Below are 25,867 nucleotides of genomic sequence, written 5' to 3'. Positions count from 1 at the left end.
GATCGGTGGGGGTTTGACACCTCAGATCTCCACCGATCAGCTGTTTGAGAAGGCACCAGGGCTCCTGTGAGCACCATGGCCTTCTTGCAGCTTATCAAGCACTGCGCCATACATTTTATAGTGGCTGTGCTTGGTATGGCGCTGCTCCTAGGTCACATGACACATAAGCGTGTCATCACTCGGCCTTGGAAAAGCAGATGGAAGGCCGCGGCACTCACTGGGTGACACTAGGGAGGCTCATCCCCGTCGCAGCCTGCTATTGGCTGTTCCCCCGTCAGTGAATGTTTTGATCAGAGTGTTAGGGAGATGCAGAGGCAGCCCTGCAGGGATCAGGTGCGACGTGGGTGCTGGGGAGCAGGGTAAGTATAATCTATATGAGGGGCCCAAGCATTGGGGGGCATGTTTTAGACTTTGGATAACCCCTTTAACTTTTATATTTATGTAAATCACCTAGTTGGAGCACCAAGGGGATGGCCATAGCATTAGGAGCACCACTATCACAACACCCCTTATGCTCTACAGCCTGTACTTCCGACTTTACCTTTGAGTGACAGGGATAGACATCTCGTCCAGCACAGTGTTCTCATTGCAGCGCCAAGGCTCAGTGTCTTGGCGCTTGCACAGTGATTATTTAACAGGAAGTGCAAGCATTTACTAAAACAAATCTGAGTGGTGATAGATCCTCTTTAATTCAAAGGTGGAGAAAGTGTAGGTCCCAAACTGCAGAATAAAGGAAACCCTCTTTTCCAGTGACTTCATTGTAATTCATATCCATCCCTGCACTGTGACACTATTGTGACTATTATTCTTGTATAGTTACTTTATACTAGACAGTGCCCCGTTCTGTGATTGGCTTTTATGTTCTCCGTATTGTGACATCACTGTATTTGGTATACTGTGTTTATTATCCATGTACTGTGACATCACTGTAAATATTCTTGTGCTGTGACAAAAACAACCTTTATTGCCATGTGCTGTGACATCACTGCATTTTACAAAGGTTATGAGCCTCTTCCTAAAAGAGTCTCAGTTGTAAAGGACTTCTTTAGTAACCACAAAGCTAACAATTATTTTAAAAAAAAGGTGAGAAAGAGGCTCACAAACTTTCACTAAGGTCGTAATCACACGTGTGATGGCTTTGTAGGTCTTGAGGACCACAGATCTGCAAAACAGGGGCCCCGGCCTTCTGCACCCCACATTGCAGTGCAGATCCATTTACATCAATGAGTCTGCAATCTACATGTTGTGGACAAAGGTAAGACATCCTTTGCAGTGCAGAGGCACGGACCCGGAAGCACAAGGAAAGGCTTCTGTGTATTTCCATGGGCTTCTGGCAGGGGTGGGATTCAAATTTTTAACAACAGGTTCCCTACTCAACGGCGGACACGCTGAGTCACGACATAAGTTTAGATATACATACACCATATATATGCAACACACACACAAAAATACACTATATACCATTGTGTTCAAAATAATAGCAGTCCGACATCACTAACCTGATAAATCAGTTTTTTTTTTTTTTTTTTAAACTTCTCTTTATTTGAAGAAGACAGCATTGACAAGGTACACAATACTCCAGAGTACATCAGTATACAATTTTTTTTATTTTTTTTTTTTAAAACATATTCCCCTACAACTTTTTCCCCTCCCCCTCCCCCCTAAATCACTGTTTTTGGTAGAAATTATATTTCTACATGGCAAATAGACTTTACAAAATTACCATTAATTCTAAGACATAACTTTTAATAATTCATTGTTAAAAAACAATTGGACCCTTTAGATACAAAAATAAATAAATACGAAAATAAATTAAAAAAAACTAAGTGTGGAGAGAGTATATTGCACCGGCCTCTTCTTTTTGCAGGATGGGCAGCCAAATATAGTTTGCTATATGGGCAATGTCCCTAATGCTCACCCTATTTTTAGGTAGCCCTGCCTGTAAACGGAATAGCGATCCCGTGTCTCGTACCTCCTGTTAATCCCTAGAGGGCCCTAATGTGGGTGACAGATATTGCAGGCAGAAGCTATTCTTAATATAAGACCTGGTCTATATATAAAAAAAAATAACAAACAATATGTATAAATAACCCCCCAGTGAGGTGGTAATTGAACCACCCATTAAACTATAGTGCAAGAAGAAATAGTGAATGATATAGTCAAGATGCAAGTCATGTGTCACTTTGACACTCCTGACCATCCCGTCCCTATGCAATGATATGTAGCATACATAGCAAATGTCCTTGGGTGATAAAGCAAGTAGATATATAAAATAGGTTAAATAGGACAGCAAGCTGGTGAACCCAGCTATACTTGCGTAACCATCCTCACATGTAAGCAGCCTCACATGCTGCCTCGCCTCCATCCTGACTGCGGGTACGCCGCGACACAACTTATCTGTATTTGGAGACCCTGTATACCCACTACCAGTGGAGACTTACTGGATCTAGCCACACGGGACGTCTGATGGTTACGCAAGTATAGCTGGGTTCACCAGCTTGCTGTCCTATTTAACCTATTTTATATATCTACTTGCTTTATCACCCAAGGACATTTGCTATGTATGCTACATATCATAATACAAGCATTTACCAGGCTTATTGACACTATAGAAGCCAGTCAGTATTTTGTATGTATATCCCCTTTTGTTTAGTTTTGACTATTGGAGGACACAGATGATATTGATATAAATACACTAACTACATAAATGTTTATCCAGACAGACTGCAGTTTCATCTCTGTAGTGTTGCAAACAGTGGTCTCTGAAAATGTGACTTTTAACTGGTCCCTATACCTGATTATTGTGTGATACAATCTTGTATCAAATGTTTATAAGTGGTCCTAAATCTTAGGGACTACTATTTTCTGAGAGAAATACTATCGGGGTCTCTCTTTACTCCGGTGTTATTTTCTTTGGTGTAGGACACTCTGCTATGTTATGTTTTTTTGTCCCCTGAGGAGCCTGAAACCAACGAGGCGAAACGCGTAGGGACGGGATGGTCAGGAGTGTCAAAGTGACACATGACTTGCATCTTGACTATATCATTCACTATTTCTTTTTGCACCATATGTTAATGGATGGTTCAATTACCACCTCACTGGGGGGTTATTTATACATATTGTTTGTTATTTTTTTTATATATATAGACCAGGTCTTATATTAAGAATAGCTTCTGCCTGTTATATCTGTCACTCACATTAGGGCCCTTTAGGGATTAACAGGAGGTACGAGACACGGGATCGCCCCTATCAGGGCAGCTATTCCGTTTACAGGCAGGGCTACCTAAAAATAGGGTGAGCATTAGGGACATTGCCCATATAGCCTATCAAACTATATTTGGCTGCCCATCCTGCAAAAAGAAGAGGCCAGTGGAATATACTCTCTCCACACAGGTTTTTTGATTTATTTTCGTATTTATTATTTATTTTTGTATCTAAAGGGCCCAATTGTTTTTTAACAATGAATTATTAAAAGTTATGTCTTAGAATTAATGGTAATTCTGTGAAGTCTCGTTACTAATTGACCATATTCTACTATATTCCCTTGAACTGGGTTATGTTCACTATTTATCGCATACCAGGGATCATGGATCAGTTTGGATACATCAGAATACTTGAAGAGGTCATGCTGCCTTATTCTGAAGAGGAACTGCCCTTGAAATGGGTGTTCCAACAAGACAACGACCCCAAACACACCAGTAAACGGGCAACATCTTGGTTCCAGACCAACAAGATTGACGTTATGGAGTGGCCAGCCCAATCCCCGGGTCTTAATCCAATAGAAAACTTGTGGGGTGACATAAAAAATGCAGTTTCTGAGGCAAAACCAAGAAATAGAGAAGAACTGTGGAATGTGGTCCAATCACCCTGGGCTGGAATACCTGTTCACGGGTGTCAGAAGTTGGTTGACTCCATGCAACACAGATGTACAGCAGTTCTCAGAAACAGCGGTTATACAACTAAATATTAGTTACGTCATTCAAAGGAAAGCAAAATCTTCAAACATTTTTCAGTTTATACAGTGAATGTTTGAGTTTGTAAAGAAGAATACAAACACTGCTATTTTTTTGAACAGTCTAATATTCACTTTTCTTAAAATTTTTAGAGGAACAATACAAATTTGATATTTATCTTCATGTTTTGATTTGGAATAGAATGTGTAGTGTTCCCAATGCATTTGTGTGTTTGGAAATAAAAGCTATTAGAAGGATTTTGAGCTTTATTCACTTTTTTAAACACTCTGCTATTATTTTGAAAACAACTGTACATGGTACGCACACATAAATACACCATATATACACTGCACACATATACCACCCAACTAAGGAGCTAAACTAACAGTGGAGCGCAAAGCAATAGAAGTGAACATCTCCAGCTGCCCTGCCGCTGCCAGAGCACCAGATCGGGACTCAGCCGGTAACACGGTTCTCCGATCCAGTTGTAATTTTAACAACTAGATCTGGAGAACTGTAGGGAACTGGCTGAATCCCATGTCTGCTTCCGGGTCTGTACCAATGCAAAAGATAATGCATGTCCTATCTTTGGCCGCATCTTGCAGATCGAGGACCTATTGAAGTCAATGGGTCCACACTGTGATGCGGGGTGCACATGGCCAGTGCTCGTGTTTGCAGTCCACAAAATGGACACAGCTGTCATGTGGTTGTGTGAATGCGGCCTAATGTGTATATTAATATGAGCAGTGGCGTAACTACCGAGGAAGCAGTTAGTTAAATATCGTGTTCAGGGCCCCTTCACAGCAGCCGCTAGTGTGATCTAATTTTACTGTCTGCTAAAGTCTCCTGGTTTGGGATTCGAACCCACAACCTCCAATCTAGCAGTGTATCAGTGGCAAAGCATTTACCCTCACAGCCATAAAGGCTGCATTACAACTCATTGAGACTTCTACTGTTATAGCTGGCTAATTGTACATCTATACACATGATAGCTGCCCAAACACACCTAGCACTGCTATATCTCTATATGACAGCTGTCCCTGCACACTCAGCTCTGCTATATCTCTATATATGACAGCTGCCCCAGCAAACCCAGCTCTACTACATCTATACACATGACAGCTACCGAAACACAGCCAGCTCTACTACATCTATACACATGACAGCTGCCCCCAACACACTCAGCCCTGCTATATCTCTATATATGACAGCTGCCCCAGCACAATCTACTCTACTACATCTATACACATGACAGCTGCCAAAACACAGTCAGCTCTGCTACATCTATACACATGACAGATGCCCCCAACACACCCAGCACTGCTATATCTCTATATGACAGCTGTCCCAGCACACTCAGCTCTGCTATATCTCTATATATGACAGCTGCCCCAGCAAACCCAGCTCTACTACATCTATACACATGACAGCTGCCGAAACACAGCCAGCACTGCTACATCTATACACATGACAGCTGCCCCCAACACACCCAGCACTGCTATATCTCAATATGACAGCTGTCCCAGCACAATCAGCTCTGCTATATCTCTATATATGACCGCTGCCCCAGCAAACCCAGCTCTACTACATCTATACACATGACAGATGCCCAAACACACCCAGCTCTGCTACATCTATACACATGACAGCTGCACCAGCACACTCAGCTCTGCTATATCTCTATATGACAGCTGCCCCAGCAAACCCAGCTCTACTACATCTATACACATGACAGATGCCCAAACACACCCAGCTCTGCTACATCTATTACACATGACAGCTGCACCAGCACACTCAGCTCTACTATATCTCTATATATGACAACTGCCCCAGCAAACCCAGCTCTGCTACATCTATACACATGACAGCTGCCGAAACACAGCCAGCTCTGCTACATCTATACACATGACAGCTGCCCCAGCACACTCAGCTCTGCTATATCTCTATATATCTATCTACTGTATAGCAATACTTAGAGATATATAGATGTAGCAGAGCTGGGTGTGCTGGAGCAGCTGTCATATATAGAGATATAGCAGAGCTGAGTGTGCTGGGACAGCTGTCATATAGAGATATAGCAGTGCTGGGTGTGTTTGGGCAGCTGTCATATGCATAGATGTAGCAGAGCTGGGTTTGCTGGGGCAGCTATCATATATAGAGATATAGCAGAGCTGAGTGTGCTGGAACAGCTGTCATATAGAGATATATCTGAGATACTGCTATATCTGTATATGACAGCTGTATCAGCACATTCAGCTCTGCTATATCTCTATATATGAGCAGCTGTCATGTGTATAGATGTACACTTAGCCAGCTATAACAGTAGAAGTCTCATATTTTTTCAGTCAGCAGCAAGGCAGCTGGTATGGTCTAGTGGTTAGCTGCTTTGCCTCTGAAGCAGAAGGTTGTGGGTTCGAATACCAGCAGAATCTTTTCTGAAATACAAGCACTGACTCCATATATGGACATACAAGGCGGGACACAGGAAGAGGCTGCATCGCATCGCATCGCATCGCTGACATGGAGGTAAGTAGAAATGTTTATTTTTATTTTTTTAATACCCGACTGTTACTGCCATGGGGGAGCGGGAGGCACCTGATACTGGCAGTGGCACCTGATACTGGCACATGGGGGGAGGGGGGTTGGCACCTGATACTGGCACCTGGGGGAGTAGGGGGGTTGGCACCTGATACTGGCACATGGGGGGGGGGAAGAGGCACCTGATTCTGGCACATGGGGGGGGGGAGAGGGGTTGGCACCTGATACTGGCATAGGAGGGGGAGGGAGAGTGGCACCTGATACTGGCATAGGGGGGGAGGGAGAGTGGCACCTGATACTGGCATATGGGGGGGGGAGAGTGGCACCCGATACTGGCACCTGGGGGGGAGGGGGGTTGGCACCTGATACTGGCACATCGGGGGGAAGAGGCACCTGATACTGGCACATGGGGGGAGAGGGGTTGGCACCTGATACTGGCATATGGGGTGGGGGGGGGAGGGAGAGAGGCACTTGATACTGGCACATGGGGGGGAGAGGGGTTGGCATCTGATACTGGCATATGGGGTGGGGGGGAGGGAGAGAGGCACTTGATACTGGCACTTTTTTTGTGGGGGGGGGAGATGGCACTATGATACTGGGACATGGGGGGGGGGAGAGAGGAACCTGATACTGGCACATGGGGAGGGGGAGGGAGAGAGGCACTTGATATTGGCACTTTTTTGTGGGGGGGGGGAGATGGCACTATGATACTGGGACATGGGGGGGAGGAGAGAGGCACTTGATACTGGCATGTGGGGGGGGGGGGGTTGGCACTATGATACTGGCACATGGGGGGGAGGCACTTAATACTGGCACTTTTTTGGGGGGGAGATGGCACTATGATAATGGGACATGGGGGGGAAGAGAGAGGCACTTGATACTGGCACATGGGGGGTTTGGCACTATGATACTGGCACATGGGGGTGGGAAGGAGAGAGGCACTTGATACTGGCACATGGGGGGAGATGGCACTAGGATACTGGGACATGTGGGGGGGGGAGAGGCACTTGATACTGGCACATGATGGGGGGGCATCTATGGGGACACTTACTGGCACATTATTGGGGGGCATTATGGGGGACACTAGGCCGGCAGCCTATCAGAGGCCGGACACTGAGGGGCATCTACTGGGGCACTATATATGGGGCATTTTATACTGGTACATTATGGGGGGCACTAGCAGGAAGGGGGGAGAGGAGCACTATGGGGGAATTTACTGGGGGCACTATATAGGGGTATTTTATACTGGCACATTATGGGGGCACTATGGGGACATTAGCTCAACTGGGGGCATTACAAGGGGGTATTTTTGCACTGTCACATTATAAGGAGAATTATTACTACTGGGTGGGCATTATGGTGGGCTTTATTACTCCCCCATGGTATGACCCCCTAGTAGCAGCACCAGCCTCTCCCAGATCTGCTATCCCTCTGCCCCTTCTCCAAATCCTTATTATAAAATCTTTCTCATTAGGATAAAACACAACATCAGCTCCGCCGAGCCCCCGGTCAAAGTGTGGAAGTGGCGTTCGAGATCCCCAAGGGCCAAGCCAAGTAATTGTAAGTGTTCATATGAAATATGTTTATGTTATACACATATAGCCTACACTGTGCCCCACAATATACAGTATACCGCTACACTGTGCCACACAATATACAGTATACCTCTACACTGTGCCCCACAATATACAGTATACCTCTACACTGTGCCACACAATATACAGTATACTTCTACACTGTGCCCCACAATATACAGTATACCGCTACACTGTGCCCCCCAATATACAGTATACCGATACACTGTGCCCCACAATATACAGTATACCGCTACACTGTGCCCCCAATATACAGTATACCGCTACACTGTGCCCCACAATGTACAGTATACCTCTATATTATGCCCCACAATGTACAGTATACTGCTACACTGTGCCCCACAATATACAGTATACCTCTACACTGTGCCACACAATATACAGTATACCTCTACACTGTGCCCCACAATATACAGTATACCGCTACACTGTGCCACACAATATACAGTATACCGCTACACTGTGCCCCACAATATACAGTATACCTCTACACTGTGCCCCACAATATACAGTATACCTCTACACTGTGCCACACAATATACAGTATACCTCTACACTGTGCCACACAATATACAGTATACCTCTACACTGTGCCACACAATATACAATATACCGCTACACTGTGCCCCACAATATACAGTATACCGCTACACTGTGCCACACAATATACAGTATACCGCTACACTGTGCCACACAATATACAGTATACCTCTACACTGTGCCCCACAATATATAGTATACCTCTACACTGTGCCACACAATATACAGTATACCGCTACACTGTGCCACACAATATACAGTATATCTCTACACTGTGCCACACAATATACAGTATACCTCTACACTATGCCACACAATATACAGTATACCTCTACACTGTGCCCCACAATATACAGTATAGCGCTACACTGTGCCCCACAATATACAGTATACCTCTACACTGTGCCACACAATATACAGTATACCTCTACACTGTGCCCCACAATATACAGGGAGTGCAGAATTATTAGGCAAATGAGTATTTTGACCACATCATCCTCTTTATGCATGTTGTCTTACTCCAAGCTGTATAGGCTCGAAAGCCTACTACCAATTAAGCATATTAGGTGATGTGCATCTCTGTAATGAGAAGGGGTGTGGTCTAATGACATCAACACCCTATATCAGGTGTGCATAATTATTAGGCAACTTCCTTTCCTTTGGCAAAATGGGTCAAAAGAAGGACTTGACAGGCTCAGAAAAGTCAAAAATAGTGAGATATCTTGCAGAGGGATGCAGCACTCTTAAAATTGCAAAGCTTCTGAAGCATGATCATCGAACAATCAAGCGTTTCATTCAAAATAGTCAACAGGGTCGCAAGAAGCGTGTGGAAAAACCAAGGCGCAAAATAACTGCCCATGAACTGAGAAAAGTCAAGCGTGCAGCTGCCAAGATGCCACTTGCCACCAGTTTGGCCATATTTCAGAGCTGCAACATCACTGGAGTGCCCAAAAGCACAAGGTGTGCAATACTCAGAGACATGGCCAAGGTAAGAAAGGCTGAAAGACGACCACCACTGAACAAGACACACAAGCTGAAACGTCAAGACTGGGCCAAGAAATATCTCAAGACTGATTTTTCTAAGGTTTTATGGACTGATGAAATGAGAGTGAGTCTTGATGGGCCAGATGGATGGGCCCATGTCTGGATTGGTAAAGGGCAGAGAGCTCCAGTCTGACTCAGACGCCAGCAAGGTGGAGTACTGGTTTGGGCTGGTATCATCAAAGATTAGCTTGTGGGGCCTTTTCGGGTTGAGGATGGAGTCAAGCTCAACTCCCAGTCCTACTGCTAGTTTCTGGAAGACACCTTCTTCAAGCAGTGGTACAGGAAGAAGTCTGCATCCTTCAAGAAAAACATGATTTTCATGCAGGACAATGCTCCATCACACGCGTCCAAGTACTCCACAGCGTGGCTGGCAAGAAAGGGTATAAAAGAAGAAAATCTAATGACATGGCCTCCTTGTTTACCTGATCTGAACCCCATTGAGAACCTGTGGTCCATCATCAAATGTGAGATTTACAAGGAGGGAAAACAGTACACCTCTCTGAACAGTGTCTGGGAGGCTGTGGTTGCTGCTGCACGCAATGTTGATGGTGAACAGATCAAAACACTGACAGAATCCATGGATGGCAGGCTTTTGAGTGTCCTTGCAAAGAAAGGTGGCTATATTGGTCACTGATTTGTTTTTGTTTTGTTTTTGAATGTCAGAAATGTATATTTGTGAATGTTGAGATGTTATATTGGTTTCACTGGTAAAAATAAATAATTTAAATGGGTATATATTTGTTTTTTGTTAAGTTGCCTAATAATTATGCACAGTAATAGTCACCTGCACACACAGATATCCCCCTAAAATAGCTAAAACTAAAAACAAACTAAAAACTACTTCCAAAAATATTCAGCTTTGATATTAATGAGTTTTTTGGGTTCATTGAGAACATGGTTGTTGTTCAATAATAAAATTAATCCTCAAAAATACAACTTGCCTAATAATTCTGCACTCCCTGTACAGTATACCTCTACACTGTGCCCCACAATATACAGTATACCGCTACACTGTGCCAAAGGAGTGGGGTTTACACAGGAGGAGGGAGATGCGAAGCGCGCTGGGAGGCCCTTGCAAATATTTGCTGTGGGGCCCAGTCACTTCTAGTTACGCCCCTGAATATGAGCAGGTGGTTTCCCAATGGCTGCTTACACAGATGTCCAGAAAATCTTGGTGAATTCAATGGGGAGCGAGGGGAGAGGTTTCATAAGGATATCAAGGTGATGAAGGAAAGGTATTAAGTTGGGTGGGGCGGACACATGATAGCAGTGTAGTGCTGGAGCCTCCAACATGATTGTCCTGAGGGGCCACATCAAAGATGATTGTATTAATTGTAATTATCGCGATCAGCTTATTTTGCTGTTCTGTTTACTTGCATGATATGAGTGAAGTTCCATGTGATTTGTGAGTAGACTACATCTGACCAATTTGCAATATCTTAAAAATTAGATTTAGCAAATTCAGACTCAGCCACGAGGTTACTCTAAAATAGTGGCAATAAGAGTACTGTTGATCAGTTATATAACACTACTACTGGAGATGGGACCAACCACATAATTTTTACCAAGATCATGGCCCTGATTTGTCGTAAACTGGTGGTATATGACCGTCTATGATAACCTACGAGTTGCCGTAGGCTGCGCCTAATTTATGATGAGGCATCGCCTAAACTGAAACTACGCCAGCCAGAAAACTGGCGGAAAAGAAGATAAATGTGGTGGGGCTGCTGGCCCTCACCACACCCCCTTTTCTGGAAAAAGGCAGAGGCAGAGGAGAAACCTCACTTGCGAAAGGTAGTGTTGTGTCTTTTTCATGCCAGAAAACAAGCGCAAATTTATGATAAATCAAGCCTAGTTTTTTATTTATTTATCCCTTTTTATTTAACCTATAGATGCCCTTTCACAATGATTCTAGGGACTAAAGGCGATAAAGGCATACATTTACATCATTTGATTTTACTTGAACAAGTTACCTTATATTTATTACCATAACCTATCATCATCATCCCTTTAATTTATTTAAAGATCCATTACGGCTTTTTGGTTGCTAATACATCATAAAATATCTGCAGGAAACCGAATGCTTAGTGCTAATTTAGTATTTTTTTTCCTTTTACCCAAATGAAACAGCCACATTATCCAATCTGAGTCAGGTTATTGTGCTTTCAGAACATCTTGCTGGAAATCAATTTGCTTTCCAGTGCTAAATGCATGCACATTGTAGGAGGAGCAGGAAAGTGTCCAACATCACCAGAGACAAGACGAAACGCTAGATCAATGCAATGAACAAAAAACAAGCAGAGGATACAGACAAGCAAAGTACCGACGAGCCCCTTACTGTCCTATTTACAGATCCTTGAGATGGCAAGGTCATCAAACCGAAAGCAAGAAATCTTCAAAATCGTAAGACTGTACAGCTAGCATTCTATGACAAGATTGTGATGATATACTATATATTACATTTACATCTTTGTTGTTGTCTCTGCAATTTGCTTCCATGATTTCATTTCATTACATATGGCCTACAAACCATGTGAAGGAATCTCACTTACTTGAATCTATTGCATAATTCGTAGGAGTCGGAGTCTTTCTTCATGACAAATGTAGACATCAGCGTAGACCATATGTATTGGACATCCTATGGTTAGAGTGATTCTAATAACCATGTGCCATATTAATTTGATTGTTGTAATTAGGGGGTCTCTGGGAATGATTCAAAATGGCCGCTAGCAACATGTCCTAGAACAGGGGCAGGCAACCTCCGGCACTCCAGCTGTTGTGAAACTGCAACTTCCAGCATGCATACTTGCTCTGCTTTTCTAAGAACTCTCATAGAAATGAATAGAGCATGCTTGGATCTGTAGTTTCACAACATCTGGAGTGCCCATGGTTGCTGATCTCTGTCCTAGAAAATGAGCAGAACTAGTTGCCACCACTAGCCAAGCTGCCTGGGGGGCGGAGGAGGCAGGGCCTCATTACACACTACTCTGTTCTACAATAGATGGTAATGATGTGGTCCTGACTACGATATGTCTTCATGGCTGAGGGGCCTGATGGGAAAACTTACCGATATGTAGTATACGCTAGTGCCAGAGTGTAATGTGTAGTGAGCTGCAGCTCTGCAAGTGCTAGCAACCAGTTCCCCTCAAATACTAGGGCAGGTTGCTGGCAGCCATTTTAAATAACTTCCGGAGAACAAGAGCAACAAAAAAACTGCATATAGCCCAACAAAATGTGTGTCTGATAGAATGTAATTTAGTCTTCCTTTTTTCGAAAGTATCTAATGTTTAAAGGGATTTTCCAGTATCTGAAAAAATATGGCTGATTTCTTCCAGAAACAGCACCACACCTGTCCACAGGTTGAGTGTGGTATGACACTTCAGTAGAGCTGAGCAGTAATACCAGACAAAACCCATGCCAGCCATGTTTTTCTAATCATGGACAACCTCCTTTAAAGGGAACCCATCAGCTCCTTTATGCTGCCACCACTGAGGTCAGTACAGTGTGGTGACATACGCACTGATTTCTGCAGTCTGGTACTGCTGTGATGGGATTCAGTACTTTTAGAGTACCGACCTGCTAAAGCACACAGTGCAGCAGCCTGGACGAATTTGGTGGGACTTTCCATGATTTTAACCCCTTAAGGACCGGGCTCATTTTCACCTTAAGGACCAGGCCATTTTTTGCAAATCTGACCAGTGTCACTTTAAGTGCTGATAACTTTAAAACGCTTTGACTTATCCAGGCCATTCTGAGATTGTTTTTTCGTCACATATTGTACTTCATGACACTGGTAAAATAAAGTAAAAAAAATAATTTTTTTGCATAATAAAATACCTAATTTACCAAAAATTTTGAAAAATTAGCAAATTTCAAAGTTTCAGTTTCTCTACTTCTGTAATACATAGTAATACCCCAAAAATTGTGATGACTTAACATTCCCCATATGTCTACTTCATGTTTGAATTATTTTGGGAATGATATTTTATTTTTTGGGGATGTTACAAGGCTTAGAAGTTTAGAAGCAAATCTTGAAATTTTTCAGAAATTTACAAAAAACCCAATTTTTAGGGACCACTACAGCTCTGAAGTCACTTTGCGAGGCTTACATAATAGAAACCGCCCAAAAATGACCCCATTCTATAAACTACACCCCTCAAGGTATTCAAAACTGATTTTACAAACTCCGTTAACCCTTTAGGTGTTGCACAAGAGTTATTGGCAAATTGGGATGAAATTTGAGAATTTCATTTTTTTGCCTAATTTTCCATTTTAACCCATTTTTTCCACTAACAAAGCAAGGGTTAACAGCCAAACAAGACTGTATCTTTATTGCCCTGACTCTGCTGTTTACAGAAACACCCAATATGTGTCCGTAAACTACTGTACGGCCACACAGCGGGGCGTAGAGTGAAAGGTGCGCCGTATTGTTTTTGGAAGCCAGATTTTGCTGGACAGTTTTTTTGACACCATGTCCCATTTGAAGCCCCCTGATGCACCCCTAGAGTAGAAACTCCATAAAGTGACCCCATCTAAGAAACTATACCCCTCAAGGTATTCAAAACTGATTTTACAAACTTTGTCAAACCTTTAGGTGTTGCACAAGATTTAATGGAAAATAGAGATACAATTTCAAAATTTCACTTTTTTGGCAGATTTTCCATTTTAATATTTTTTTTCCAGTTACAAAGCAAGGGTTAACAGCCAAACAAAACATTATTTATGGCCCTGATTCTGTAGTTTACAGAAACACCCCATATGTGGTCGTAAACTGCTGTACGGGCACACGGCAGGGCACAGAAGGAAAGGAATGCCATACGGTTTTTGGAAGGCAGATTTTGCTGGACAGTTTTTTTGACACCATGTCCCATTTGAAGCCCCCCTGATGCACCCCTAGAGTAGAAACTCCAAAAAAGTGACCCCATTTTAGAAAGTATGGAATAGGGTGGCAGTATTGTTGGTACTAGTTTAGGGTACATATGATTTTTGGTTGCTCTATATTACACTTTTTGTGCGGCAAGGTAACAAGAAATAGCTTTTTTGGCACGTTTTTTTTTTTGTTATTTACAACATTCATCTGACAGGTTAGATCATGTGGTAATTTTATAGAGCAGGTTGTCACGGACGCGGCGATACCTAATATGTATACAATTTTTTTTATTTATGTAAGTTTTATACAATAACTTCATTTTTAAAACCAAAAAATTGTTTAGTGTCTCCATAGTCTAAGAGCCATAGTTTTTACAGTTTTTGGGTGATTATCTTGAGTAGGGTCTAATTTTTTGCGGGATGAGATGACGGTTTGATTGGCACTATTTTGGGGTGCATATGACTTTTTGATCGCTTGCTATTACACTTTTTGTGACGTAAGATGGCAAAAAATTGCTTTTTTTACACTTTTTTTTTCTTTTTTTTTTACGGTGCTCACCTGAGGGGTTAGGTCATGTGATAATTTTATAGAGCCGGTCGATACGGACGCGGCGATACCTAATATGTATACTTTATTTTTATTTATAAAAGTTTTACACAATTATTTTATTTTTGAAACAAAAAAAATCATGTTTTAGTGTTTCCATAGTCTAAGAGCCATAGTTTTTTCAGTTTTTGGGCGATTATCTTGAGTAGGGTCTCATTTTTTGCGGGATGAGATGACGGTTTTATTGGTACTATTTTGGCGTACATGCGACTTTTTTGATCACTTTTATTACCTTTTTTGGGAAGTAAGGTGGGCAAAATTTCAATTTTCTCATAGTTTTTATTTTTTTATTTTTATGGCGTTCACCGTGCGGGGAAAGTAACATGACCGTTTTATAGATCAGGTCGTTACGGACGCGGCGATACCTAATATGTGTAGTGTATTTTTTTATTTTTATTTTTATTCAGTGATAAATGTTTTTTTATTTTATCTTAACTTTTTTCACTTTTTTTAAAAAAATTGGACCCAGACCCACTTGGTTCTTGAAGATCCAGTGGGTCTGATGTCTGTAAAATACAGTACAGAAACTATATAGGTTTCTGCACTGTATTTTACTTACACTGAACAGATCTATGCTTTCAGCACAGATCTGTTCAGCACCATGGACAGCAGGACGCCTGAGCAGGCGTCCTGTTGCCATGGGAACCTTCCCCGTCTGTCACAACTTCGCAGACGGGGAAGGGTGAGGACGGGGCTTCGGGGGGCTCTCTGGGGGCTCTCTCCCTCTCCCATCGGGGGGCTGCAAAGGCACAGCAGCCCCCCGATCGGAGAGGGAGGGAGCTCCTTGCGCTGTTAACCTTTTCCATACAGCGGTCCGTACGGACCGCTGCATGGAAAGGGTTAAACGGCTGACATCGCATCACCGATGTCAGCCGTTTATACCAGGGTGCCAGCAATGTGCTGGCACCCTGGTATAACCCACTAGACGCCAACGATTATGCAATGGGAGGCGGGCGGGGGATCGCGATCCCGCCTGCCGCACCGCCCGCCTCCCGCAACGCCCCCACTGCCTGCGACACCCCCCCTGCACCACCCGCCGCCATCAAATCATGCAGGGGTGCAGGGGGGGGGGTGCGCAATATTGATTTTAGGCACTCTGAAGTTTCTGATCCCCGCGGTCAGGGACCGCGGGGATCAGAAACTGCAAAAAGCGCAGCAAACCGCAGGTCTGAATTGACCTGCGGTTTGCTGCGATCGCCGACACGGGGGGGTCAAATGACCCCCCCCTGCATTGTTACGGGATGCCGGCTGAATGATTTCAGCCGGCGTCCCGTTCCGATTAACCCCCGCGGCGCCGGAATGCAGATTTTAAGTCAGGACGTACCGGTACGTCCTCGGTCCTTAAGGACTCGGGAAATAGGGCGTACCGGTACGTCCTCGGTCCTTAAGGGGTTAAGAGACAGTCCTGGCAAATTTGCACTATCCAAGGCCAAAAGTGGGCAGGGCTAGCGCAAACCCCAACTGGCTAAGGCTAAGTCTAAAAAAAAACATCTGTCCTTCCAGTTCGGCCTGTTATCCTGCAAGTTGATCCAGAGGAAGGCAATTTTAGGGAAAAAAGATTCCTTCCCGACTCCAATCAGGCAATCAGAATAACTCCCTGGATCAACGACCCCTCTCTAGTAGCTATAGCCTGTAATATTATTACACTCCAGAAATACATCCAGGCCCCTCCTGAACTCTTTTAGTGAATTCATCACCCCCTCCTCAGTCCAATAGGGGTCCCACCAACCTGAGAGGTCTGGAAATGAATGCACAACCACTTTAAAGAATGTATTTCTTTTACCTTTCTTGCTCCTATCTTCTGTTCGGGGTTGTGGTCACATGACCATGTCCATGCAGCTCTTTCTTATTTCCTGTGATGTTCTGTCCATGGGTGTGTCAAAGAAGCAACAGGAGCAGTGATAGGGAAGTGTCTATGTAACCAGCTGGTGGGAGGAGCTATAAACTAGCTGGGTGTTAGGGACAGTTGCAGCACACCAGACCTGCAGGGTATAGCGACAGTGAGGTCACGGTATGGGCAATCGAGGGTTACCCACTTTCTGGAGGACCCTGGGCAGGCATGTAGCAGTGAATGAGAGGCAGACACTAATTCCTCTGGGGCACACTCTGGGTGTGGAGACCTGGCCTGATGTTGGATGAGGTGCCCTGGTTGTTGCAGGTGTTTAGAGTGCCTGAGGCAAGGTCCCTTTAAGGTTCGTGACGCCAGTGCCTGTGACGGTGGCACACCGGTTTATAGTTGGAATAAGTGAGGTACACAGGTGGTATAGTGAAACAAACGTTGCTTTACTTAACAGTCCAACTTTATACATCAAGTACAGAAGAGGTTAATGCAGTCCTTTACAGTTCCAAAAGCACAGCAGGTTGATATCACAGCAGGTTGCAATCTTGCAAGATACTTGGAGGGTATATAGTTAATGCTTGGCAGTGCTATGCTGCTCTATCCCCACAGCTATTCTAGCTGGCTGTATCCCAAGGCCCGGATGCCTATTCGCTGGCTTAAATCCTTGGTATGAATTCCTTCCTCCAGTATTGGCGCTTGCTTAAGGTTACAAATACCTTTGCTTCCTAGCTGTATCTCTCTCTCTGCTTCCGCTGACAGGTGACTGCAGGTTGCTCCCAGGAGGTGCTGTCCTACCACTGGGGTGTCTCAACTGAGCTATCCTTAGCCTCAGGAGCTTCAGGCTGACGAGGTAACTCCTCTAGTCCCCTGGAATACACTACTCACTCCTCTGTCTGGGCCTTCCTATATATGTCTAGCTCTCTAGCTCCCTCTAGCATCTGGGAGGCTAAACTGCACCCTGACAGGCCTGACATGCACAATACAGGGAAAACATTGCATGTAAAAACACATAGAAAATGCATACACGTTAACCCCTTTTGTGTAGTGCCCACCTTTACCTAGTGGGACACTACACAGTGATAGGGGAGTGTCTATGTAGCCAGCTGGTGGGAGGAGCTATAAACTTGCTGGGCGTTGTTAGGGGCGGTGCTGGAGCTGTGCCAGAGAAAGGAGAAGTGCATCATGGGTTTGGTTGGATACAGCAACAAGAATTGTTGCATACAGGATGGAAACAAAACAGGGATGTGATTATATGGTAAAAATGGATCAGGAGAGTCTAAACATGAAAAAAAACATGCTCAGGTATACTACAAGAGCATTTCTCTTAATTACTATAGTAATTCCAGAAATCCCCTCTAAACAAGGAGGTTAATACGTATATAATACTATCCAATACTATATTATATCTATATTCATTTGTTGTGTTTTTTTGCTTTCTGACCATCCTTTGTGTAAATCCTTCTTTCAATATTAAGGAAATAAGTACTTTCTGCCTATATGTAATATGCATTATTTATTAAGTGGCAGACCTCAAGTACATTTAACTTTAGACTTTAGATCAGAAGAACACTGCTTTTTCACACTGGATCCTATTGATCAATCTGTTTTAAAGGTGACCGTAAAGGAAGCATTAAAATATTGCACGCCTTAGCCCCCTTGCAGACGAGTGAGTATTCCGCGCAGGTGCAATGCGTGATGTGAACGCATTGCGCCCGCACGGAATCCGGACCCATTCACTTCATTGAGGCTGTGTGCATGTGCTTTGGTTTTCATGCATCACTTGTGCGTTGCGTGAAAATCGCAGCATGTTCTATATTCAGCGATTTTCACGCAACGTTGGCCCCATAGAAGTGAATGGAGCTGCGCAAGAAAGTGCGGATGCAATGCGTTTTTCACGGATGGTTGCTAAGAGATCGCAGGCAAAACTGAATGACTTTGCCTGCGAAATTGCGCATTTTTCAGTGAACGCATTCAGACCTAATCCGGACACGCTCGTCTGCAAGGGGCCTTAGGGTACAGCGACACGGTCAGGTTTCCTGATGCAGTTTTGGATGGCAAAATCAGAAGTGGATCATAAAAGAAAAGTATAAAGGACAGATTGGACTTCTCTATTTCTAACTCTCTCCTGGTTTTGACTTCCAAAATTGCATCCGGAAAGCTGAACGTGTGGTCGTACGAGAGGAGTCAGGAGCATAGCTAGAATTGACTGGGACCCACAGAAAATTTTGTTTTATGCCCCCCCCCCATGACCATATGGGCATTGCATGTGTTCATATGTAAGGGTGGATTCACATCACGTTTTTGCCATCCGTTTGATGTATATGTTGAGAAAAACGCAGCAAACCACTCTTTTTTATCCTACAGAGTCTGGTTAAAAAAAGTTTTTTTCATTTTTTTATTAACACCACCATACAGTGACCGGATAGCACCGCCATACAATGAATAGATAACACTTCCATACAGTGACTGGATAGCACCAACATACAGTGACCGGATAGCGCCACCATACAGTAACTGGATTTAACTGCCATACAGTGACTGGATAATGCCGCCATATAGTGACTGGATAACACCGCCATACAGCGACTGGATAACAGAGTATAAAGGGGCAGAGTATAGAGTATGACTAGAGGCACTGTACATGGTATGGTAAGGGGGCACAATGCAGGGTATAAGAGGGCATAGTACAGATTAGGAGGCACAATATAGGGTATAAGGGAGCATAGTAAAGATTAGGAGGCACAGTACAGGGGAATCCCCTTAAAACCCTGTACTGTACCTCCTACAGTGTATTATAAGGGGGCACAGTACAGTGTAGGGGGCACCGTACAGGGTATCAGACTCACTAATGTTGGTCAGGCTGGGAGTCTGAAGCAGGAGGTTGTGGCATTGACTGACAGGCAGGCAGGCAGCAATGGTGCTCAGAGGCGGGTGTGGGTGAGTGAGGGTAGTTCTGCTTCTTCATGGCTGTCTGTCACAGAGGAGGCAGAGGAATCCGGCAGGCAGTTCCGTCGCCGGAACTGCCTGCCGGATCTGGCAAAACGCATACAAACTGATTGCATTTTAAGACGGATAAGGATACTGATCCGTATCAGGATCCGTTTAGATTTTTTTTTCACATTTTTACCGGTCTGCACATGCGTAGACTGGAAGGACGGATTCGACACTAATACATTCCTATGGGAAAAAAATGACGGATTCGTCCTTCAGGCAAGTCTTCAGTTTTTTGGGCCGGAGATAAAACCGTAGCATGCTGCGGTTTTATCTTTTGCCTGATTAGTCAAAAAGACTGAACTGAAGACATCCTGATGAACGGATTGCTCTCTATTCAGAATGCATGGGGATATACCTGATCAGTTCTTTTCCGGTATAGAGCCACTGGGACAGAACTCTATACTGGAAAAATAAAAACGCAAGTGGGAAAGTACCCTAACACTAGCAATTGTGCCTATAAGACTGAAAACAAATAGTGCTATTGTTTTTGGGTGGTAGGTTTGATGTGTAAGGGCTCTTTCACATCTGCGTTCTTTTCTTCCGGCATAGAGTTCCGTCGTCGGGGCTCTATGCCGGAAGAATCCTGATCAGTTTTATCCTAATGCATTCTGAATGGAGAGAAATCCGTTCAGGATGCATCAGGATGTCTTCAGTTCCAGACCGGAACGTTTTTTGGCCGGAGAAAATACCGCAGCATGCTGCGCTTTTTGCTCCGGCTAAAAATCCTGAAGACTTGCCGCAAGGCCGGATCCGGAATTAATGCCCATTGAAAGGCATTGATCCGGATCCGGCCTTAAGCTAAACGTTGTTTCGGTGCATTGCCGGATCCGACGATTAGCTTTTTTAGAGTGGTTACCATGGCTGCCGGGACGCTAAAGTCCCGGCAGCCATGGTAAAGTGTAGTGGGGAGCAGGGGAGCAGTATACTTACCATTCGTGCGGCTCCCGGGGCGCTCCAGAGTGACGTCAGGGCGCCCCAAGCACGTCATCCATGTGCACGGGGCGCTCTGACGTCATTCTGGAGCGCCCCGGGAGCCGCACGGACTGTAAGTATACTGCTCCCCCGCTCCCCGCTCCTACTATGGCAACCAGGACTTTAATAGCGTCCTGGCTGCCATAGTAACACTGAAAGCATTTTTAAGACGGATCCGTCTTCAAATGCTTTCAGTACACTTGCGTTTTTCCGGATCCGGCGTGTAATTCCGGCAAGTGGAGTACACGCCGGATCCGGACAACGCAAGTGTGAAAGAGGCCTAAGGCATACTTTACCTACAGTAGATTGTGTACATTTACTGGATATAGCCAAATAGGTAGGTGAGTATACCAAAAGAGGAGCTGTCACCTCTCCTGCCATGTATGTTTTAGTAAATAATCATATTCTACATGACATGACAACTGTGGAGCATTTATTCTTATGACTGTATGTTTTTCCGTTCCTCTATTATTCCTTCTAGAACTTTGAATAAAGGTACAACTGGGTGCTACCATTTGAGGAGTTGTCCCTGCACAGTCAATCAGTACTGTCAGTGTGAGGCTATACAGGGACACCCCCCCACACCCAACTATTTACACCCAGTCATAACCCCTTGCATAAAGATTTAGCCGGAATAATAAAGGAACAGCAAAATATACAGTTATATAAAAAGATGGGACTTTTTTAACAAAAGAGTTACAGATGTGACGCAGACAGAGATTACACCTGTACAAGCACCAAAGCACCAATACCAGAGACCTAAACACTAGCATAGAGCCAGTTGCAGTTCACACACATTGGGGCAGATTTACTAATCCTGTTTAAGGCCTCTTGCACATGACCGTATGGCTTTTTCAGTGTTTTGCAGGCCGTTTTTCCTGGATCCGTTATTACACTTTTTGTTTCTGTTGTGTTTCCATTTTAGTTCTGTTTTTCCGTTCCGTTTTTCTGTATGGCATATACAGTATACAGTAATTACATAGAAAAGATTGTGATGGGCATAATATTTTCAATGGATGGTTCCGCAAAAACAGAACAGATACGGAAGACATACGGAGTACATTCCGTATGTGTTCAGTTTTTTTTTGCGGACCCATTGACTTTAATGGAGCCACGGAACGTGATTTGCGGGCAATGATAGGACATGTTCTATCTTTCAACGGAACGGAAATAGTATGCATAAAACGGCCCGCAAACGGAAAAAAAAAATGGTCGTGTGAAAGAGGCCTAAAATGCAGACAAAGAGAAAGCAGGTCATTTATTATGACCCTACACCCCTGGTTTATGACTTTGAAAGCCACTGGACCTGAATTTATGTGCAAGTGATATTTCTACAACACCCTCGCCACTGGGCACATTGACTATCCCACCCTTGCCCTGCACATTCACTATTATTCAAACCAGTTTCCTAGCATAAATGATGACTGAAATCTATTTCACCTAGAGGCTGGAGCAGATTCAATCTAGGCGCACGGATTGTCAGAGGATGGGCCTAGTTCAATTAAAAGCGTTATTCCATGAATAATGTAAAAAATTAAAATCAGACTTCATATATTACATGACAACCTCTAGACAACAAAGCTAGAACCAGCCCTGTACCTCACATGGATTCCAGAGATCTCCCCATTCATTGCTCTGCTAGATCTATGTCAAGCTGACAGCCTCACTGGAATGGCTTTTTCAGTATTTTGCGGTCCGCAAAAAATGGATCCGCAAAAAATACGGATGATTTCCGTGTGCATTCCATTTTTTGCGCAACGGAACAGCTGGCCCCTCATAGAACACTACTATCCTTATCCTTTATGCGGACAATAATAGGACATGTTCTATCTTTGAATGGAATGGAAAAACAGAAACGGAATGCATACAGAGTACATTCCGTTTTTTTTACTGTGCAGGTGTACTTCATGCAATAAACGGGTATATGACGTGCACCTAAGGCCTAGTTCACACGAACGTTTTTTTTGCGGGTGTACGGGCCGTTTTTTTGTGTTCCGTATACGGTCCGTATACGGAACCATTCATTTCAATGGTTCCGCAAAAAAAACGGAATGTGTTCCGTATGCCTTCCGTTTCCGTTTTTCCGTTTTTCCGTTCCGTTGAAAGATAGAGCTTGTCCTATATTTGGCCGTAAATCACGGGTCGTGGCTCCATTCAAGTCAATGGATCCGCAAAAAAAACGGAACACATACGGAAATGCATCCGTATGTCTTCCGTTTCCGTTCCGTTTTTTCTGAACCATCTATTGAAAATGTTATGGCCAGCCCAATTTTTCCTATGTAATTACTGTAAACTGTACATGGCATACGGAAAAACGGAACGGAACAACGGAACGGAAACGGAAACACAACGGAACTCAAAAACGGAACAACGGATCTGTGAAAAACGGACCGCAAAAAACTATAAAAGCCATACGTTCGTGTGAACTAGGCCTAACTAACAGACGGATTAACTATATCAATTTCCCTGTCACGTATGCAGTGCAGGTGTACTTCATGCAATAAATGGGTATATGACGTGCGTCTAACTAACAGATGGATTAACTATTCTAGTTGTGTGTCAGGGGTACAAAGTACAATGTGGCATTGCACCCACATAAAAAATCGCTGTACATCACCCACAGAATTAACAGCCAGATTTATGATTCTCTTCCTGTGTCAGGGGTGCAAAGATGGTGTATTGCACCTACAAAAAATCGCACTAACACTGTCCCTCACTTCAGCTGCCTGCTTTCTGTCACTTCACTACTGAGAGCTTATGGGTGGTTCTACAGTGATCCAGCTTATATAGAGGCTGGGTCACATGATGCACCAGCCAATCAGAGCCATGCCATTAGTAGGTATGGCTGTGATGGCTTCTAAGGGCACACAGCTTAAAAGCTTGTTGATTGGCTGTCTTTCCGGCAAAGTTAGGGTTCGGGTCCGGGTACCAAAAATCTTTAAATTCGGTACGGACCCGAACTTTACAGTTTGGGTTCGCTCAACACTATCCATTAGCCATTCTAGGGTGAATTGTGATTGTTATATTTCTTTTTTTGGGGAGTAGAAATAGGAAAAAAATGGAAAATATTTATGTTATAATTGGTATTCAGCTGTGAAGTTGCATTGTACTACAGCCATTTACGTGGTGTAGAAAAAGGAAATATACGTACGTCCCGTTAGCCGTTCTGCAGTGAATTGTGATTGTTATATTTCTTTTTTTGAGGTGTAGTTATAGGAAAAAGATTACGTCTTAATTGACCTTCTGCAGTAAATTGTGATTATTATTTTATTTATTTTTTGAGGGGGGGAGTTTATTAATCAGAAAAAATATATGTCTTAATTGCCGTTCATCTGTGAAGTAACATTGTACTACACCCTTTTTTAAGGGGTATTATTTTAATTTTAATTTAATTATTTTATTATACAGCATGTCAGACAGACAGATGACAGGCCCTTCGAACGGAACGGGCAGTGGCTAAAATGTTTCTGTCGCAGGCACCAGAAGAAGGGGGAGGGGGCTGGCAGCAGGAGCCGCAGCGAGAGGCCTGAGCTCCCGGTGTCATCTAGCGGTCGTGTCTTGACCAGCAACCCAGCGGTGCTTGAATCGATGACTCGGTCTTCGACTTTGTTGCAAGTGACATCAGACACCCCCAGCCAAGAGTCGGCGCAAGAAGTTTTATATGCCGTATGCTCGGCTCCACTTTTCAGTGAGGACAGTCAGCAGCTACTGCCCAGGCAAGATCTGGAGGAGACATCCACCGCTTCCTCCGGTAGGCGGGCAAGTAGTGATGATGAGATGTTGTTGTGAGTGGTCATGCTCCTGGCCCTGAGATCGTTGAGGGGGACATCAATGACGTGCAGACAGTAGCGGATGATGATGATGTAGCCGATCGCCCTTGGGAGCCAGGAGAAGAAGGGACTTCATCATCAGGAGAAGAGGGTGGCTGCTTGTGCGTGAGGCAGAGGCTAAGTCAGCAGGGTGGCACGTGGCTGTGAGTCAGCAGGGTGTCAGCAGTGGGAGGTCAGGAGCCAAACGTGCCCAGGGTAGACCACCCACTTCACAGGAGCCTACCGGCCCGGAAAGTGGCGGTCCAGGGGTTTACGGAAGCAGCGGTAGCAGGCAGTCAGCGTGGAGTGTTGCGGTAAAAATGCCATACTCGGCGGTGTGGTAATTTTTTGTTAGGCCGTCGAAGGAGGTGAACATGGCCATTTTCCAAATTTGTGGGCAGAAGGCGAAGCATGGCCAGGGTGCCAATGTTGGCACCACAGCCGTGCGTCAACACAGGCAGCGTCACCATAAAGTGGCTTGGGAGAACCGTGGCTCCGATGTGGTGGTTCAGCCTGCCACAGCAACCGCTGCATCACCCAGTGGCAAACACACAATTTCATGCAGTCAAGGCTCCACCACCTCAGCTGAAGGGAGCTGTCTGTCCTTCCCATCATCTGCTAGTCCTAAAGCTCCTGCTCCTCCTACTCCTCGTCAGTCATTCTGTCAGCAATCGATCACTGAAGCGATTGCCAAGAGACAACTGTCTGCGAGCATTCATCCAATGGCGCAGAAGCTGAACGCGCTCCTGTCCAAGTTGCTGGTGCTGCAGTCCCTCCCTTTCCAAGTGGTGGACCCTGCACGTTTCAGATAACTGATGGCTTGTGCAAAGTCAAGTGGGAGTGTCCCAAGCCATCATTTCTTTGCCAAAAAGGCAATACCAGCCCTGCACAAATATGTAGAGCAGAAGGTGGGCCAGTCCTTTAGCCTGTCGGTGTCTGCCAAAGTGCACGGCAGCGCCGACGTGTGGAGCTGTAACTACAGTCAAAGACAATATATGTCCTTTATGGTCCTCTGGGTAAATGTGGTTCCTGCCCAGCCACACAAGCAACTTGGCTAGGTGATTCCGCTTCTGCCTCCACGTTCTCACGCTGTTGGTCCTGCGACA

General features: G+C 44.4%; 1 protein-coding gene across 1 annotated transcript in view; it reads left to right on the top strand.

Moving 5' to 3' along the window:
• Window positions 1-11,960: 11,960 nt before the first annotated feature.
• TRAPPC3L (trafficking protein particle complex subunit 3L) overlaps window positions 11,961-25,867 on the top strand; it is a 96,725-nt gene continuing 82,818 nt past the window's right edge. Inside the window, exon 1 of the mRNA XM_044291377.1 lies at window positions 11,961-12,073. Coding sequence (XP_044147312.1) covers window positions 12,032-12,073 — 42 coding nt within the window. The 5' untranslated portion in view covers window positions 11,961-12,031. The remainder of the gene's footprint in view (window positions 12,074-25,867) is intronic.

The sequence above is a fragment of the Bufo gargarizans genome, chromosome 4, assembly GCF_014858855.1.
Source record: "Bufo gargarizans isolate SCDJY-AF-19 chromosome 4, ASM1485885v1, whole genome shotgun sequence".
Classification (NCBI taxonomy): Eukaryota; Metazoa; Chordata; class Amphibia; order Anura; family Bufonidae; genus Bufo; species Bufo gargarizans.
This window is presented reverse-complemented; position numbering and strand designations above follow the sequence as displayed.